General features: G+C 43.9%; 1 protein-coding gene across 1 annotated transcript; it reads right to left on the bottom strand.

Moving 5' to 3' along the window:
• Positions 1-318: 318 nt before the first annotated feature.
• LOC130153728 (E3 ubiquitin-protein ligase RBBP6-like) lies at positions 319-3,360 on the bottom strand. Its single transcript, XM_056348994.1, has 6 exons — positions 3,325-3,360; positions 3,017-3,156; positions 1,934-2,103; positions 1,046-1,149; positions 435-595; positions 319-337 (listed from the first exon to the last, which is right to left on the bottom strand). Exons 1-6 carry the CDS (start codon positions 3,358-3,360, stop codon positions 319-321), a joined length of 630 nt encoding a protein of 209 aa, XP_056204969.1.
• Positions 3,361-3,638: the final 278 nt, after the last annotated feature.

Here is a 3,638-nt window from a genome sequence, read left to right on the forward strand (position 1 = left end):
ATACGCATTTCATTATAAATCAGCTACTGTAGAAGTAATGTAGGTGTTACAGCCTGGTTTAACAGGCTACAAGTCGTCAGAGACTGAATTTCTGTGAAATACTTACAGTCCCCAGCCTGGTCTGCCACCTGCTGAGCGAACCGCACTGGCTCTCATCGGATGACCTTTTGGAGTGGGGAGAGGAAAAAGAAATAAATCCCATTCAGTTCATCTGAAGATAATTTTTTTAGAAGAAATTCTAAAGTTACGGTCACTCACCAGGTGTGGGTATTTTTTGCTCTTGGGGGCCCAGAAGACATGGTACTGCCGGTTCTCTTGCTACAGGAACCGGAAAGCCCTTGTGAATAAATGCAAACAGCTGGAAAATAAGCTCTAATAAATACTGTATTTCAAAAGCATATGTTGAAATAAAACTTAACAGACCGCTGACTGACAGAGAGGAAGATTTAGAAAGTTTGGTGGCAGTCACCTGAGCAGCAGGTGTCACAGTCACAAGTGGTCGTGTAGGCGGTGACGGCGGCTGTCGCTGCTGCTGCTGAATCTCCTTATGGAGCCCTGTTGTGTAGCCGGTTCCATTGTGGAAGTTGTTCACAGCCTAGAGGCAGAAGAACATGGACAAAAAGATCAAAGTGTCAGATTATGATGACAATAGATGAAGAAAAAGCCTCCACAGGGTAAAATGACTTGTATAGTCCTGTACATGCTATCAAGCCTAGAGTAAAGCAGCACACAGAGATAGGAACACATCACATGAAACACTGCTATTAAGGACTGGTAGCTCAGAGTATCTGTAGTTAAAGGACTTCAGTGTTAACAGCGAATCTGAGAGGCAGGCAAGCATGTTTAGACAAAAGTTTGACCTGAGTTTGCCTGATTATCTCTAAAGAGTTGTCAGCTTCTGTAACAACAGACAATGCATTTGAAAAGTAAATGCAGCCTTATTCAGTTTATCCTTCTTTAAGGAGATGTCAATAATTTCCTCCCTTTCAGCTTTTTACAAACAGACTTTCCTTACAAACAGTTGATGAAAAAGTCACCACGTTACCTGGCGCAGGAAGTTGTTGGCAACTAAAGCGTCAGGAGAAACACCTGTCTGATGACACGCCGGGCAAGTATGTTCCTCCGATTCCAGTAAAGCTGTTCTAATACCTGTGTGTAATTAGAAGCGTCAAAATAGGTTTCAGCCAAAGTAGGGAAATCTTTGGGGTTCTCATCAATTATAAGAACACACAGACGATTAATGGCTGGATATGGTCTTGAATGGAGAGCATGAAGCTATAAATGTTCATTAGTGTAAAAAATGCCCAGTATGCAGCAAATCGCTATACAGTTTTGACATTTCCCTGTTGTAACAGCTGAAGACCATAGAGTGGGCTGTGTCCTGATGTTTGGACTAGTCTTTTTTCTACTACCGAGTACAGCAAGAAGCCACCAACATCAAGGCAAATGAACAAAGCACATCTCAAAAAGCCATGAGTCGGTTCGAGTTTTGAAGGTTTAACCAACTCCTGTGGCAAAGAATGTAGATTAAATGCCCGACTGCCTGTTTGTGGCGGACCAGAGTCAGTCACCAGAGCTGGCTCTATAGTTGTGTATGAGAGAAAGAGCTGTGGACAAACTACGTGCATTCCATATCTAATACTGTATTCACCTGCACAATTATGCACTCTTCTCGTACTCGACCTTCCGCATGTGAAGAAGATTTGACTAGATACACAGAAAGGGAAAAAAGCTCTTTGGCCTTTGGGTTTGTTTTTTTTTTTCCCCCCCATTACGGAGAAGAGGCCTTTCCTACTCCGGGCGTACTGAAGTATGAAATAGACCTGGTAGCACAGGTGATCTCCTATTCCTGCTTTCAGAAGATCTGATGTGGTGTTTTGGATTAAAAAACACGGGAGGGGAGTTTACTCCTTACATTACATTACGCACTTACATTCGTCACAATAACTTGCTCCACAGCATGGAATAAGCGCTGCATCCGTCACTGGATCTTTACAAATGGGACATAACAACTCGTTTGGAACAGGCCTGTCTGCGGAGGAGGAGGAGGGCTCCTCTGGTAAAAAGGGTGGCTTTTCCTTTTTCTCTCTAGCATAAGCTTCCCTGGAGGGCAGGTGGGGAAGGAAAAAGAAAAAAGTGAAAGATGGGAAAGGAAAAATTTTCCAAGCTTTGGATTTTATCAAACAAAGGTAATAGATGGAAGTCTTCTCACTCCACATTGGCTTTCTACAACGTAGGCATTTACGCTAAATGACTTCTCTAGAGCCACACTATCAGAAGAAGAAGGAGGGGGGAACATTTTTCCTTCTGCAGAACTCTCCCATCCGTTGGATCAACTACGAAATGAGCTCAGACTAGAAAAATAATTGCTTGACAGCTAGAGAGCAGGGGAAAGGAATCCCACCTCTCCTTTGCCAGAGGGTAAGTGCAAATTGCTGGATCAGGGTAAAGTTCGTCCCCAAGTAATTTCATTTTGTAAATGAAAGAAGTCTGTGCTACAGCTTCTACAACAGGAGATCCATGACAGAAAAAGGGAAGTGCTACCGAGTGCACTTTCCAACAGCCACTCCTGTCAGCACACAGCAGTAATTTCTTAGTTTATAGCAACAGGAACACTTCAGCCCGTTTCACACATGAGATTTGTTAAAAGTCAGAGGAGGAGGAAATCTCAGTCCAAGGGCTATTTGTTAAATTTTGCAAGAAGCCTTTGAAACATAAACCAGAAGCAAAATGAGCATTCAGAGAGAATGATGCCAGCTGGAAACACTACTGAAATGCCTTGCAGAAATACAGGTTCTTAGCATACCCCAAGGTCAGCCAGCTTCCCGGGGCATGAACAGTAGGACTACTCTATTTCAATATGGGAAAGTATTGCAGATTTTAAGGTTAAGATACGACGGTAGTGCTTCCTCCCTCGTAATTAGAGGCTGGCCACCTCGGCTGCATTGCCACTCAGACATTTACGCATGGTTGCTCTCATTCGCATTTTGGTCGGTCCGATTAATTCCATACTTACGCATTAATAGTTGGTATTGCGTATTTCCCAGCCTTTGTCAGCATGGCACCTTTTGTGTTGGGATCCTTCACCTCCACCAGGAAACTCCTTGGAATTCCGGTGCTCCTTTTAATTCTGCGAACAGGCTCCACATTTTTGTCCTGTTGAGAACAGAAATGCAGACATCTCTCCTCTTCAGACGCACACTTAAAATGACGTTTCAGAGATAATTTTAAGCAGCGAAAGCCTTTAATCCCCTCCTTTTACCTAACATAATGGCTGCTCGACTCAAACTCCTGCTTTCCCCAACGAGCATAGCCAGGACGTACCACAGGTTTGAGCAGAGTTTTGAACCCAGTCGTCATTCTTTGGCTTAACTTCAGGACCCTTCAGGGTGAAACAGCCCTTTGCTCACCGTCCGCTCAGAGCAGAGGCACAAACCTGTTCCCCCTCCAAAGCCCCTGGGCAACGTGTGAGAGCTTAATTCAGGGTCTCCAAATCAGCCCCCATGGAAACTTACATTCACATCTATATAGGAAGGCTGAATTCATTCCTCCTGCACGTACATTCAGGGACTGATGTTAAACGGCATGAATATTCAGCCAGAGGCTTCTGTAGTTAAAACTGACAGATACTCAATAGA

This window comes from Falco biarmicus, chromosome 8, assembly GCF_023638135.1.
Source record: "Falco biarmicus isolate bFalBia1 chromosome 8, bFalBia1.pri, whole genome shotgun sequence".
Classification (NCBI taxonomy): domain Eukaryota; kingdom Metazoa; phylum Chordata; class Aves; order Falconiformes; family Falconidae; genus Falco; species Falco biarmicus.

Bases quoted from the DNA above. Each gene is read 5' to 3' on its own strand.
- LOC130153728 (XM_056348994.1), bottom strand. From the start codon at position 3,360: ATGACGACTGGGTTCAAAACTCTGCTCAAACCTGTG. The intron at 3,157-3,324 runs GTACGTCCTGGC...TGTTCTCAACAG, and splicing joins AAACTCTGCTCAAACCTGTG to GACAAAAATGTGGAGCCTGT. The intron at 1,150-1,933 runs GTAAGTGCGTAA...AATTACACACAG, and splicing joins AGCAAGTTATTGTGACGAAT to GTATTAGAACAGCTTTACTG.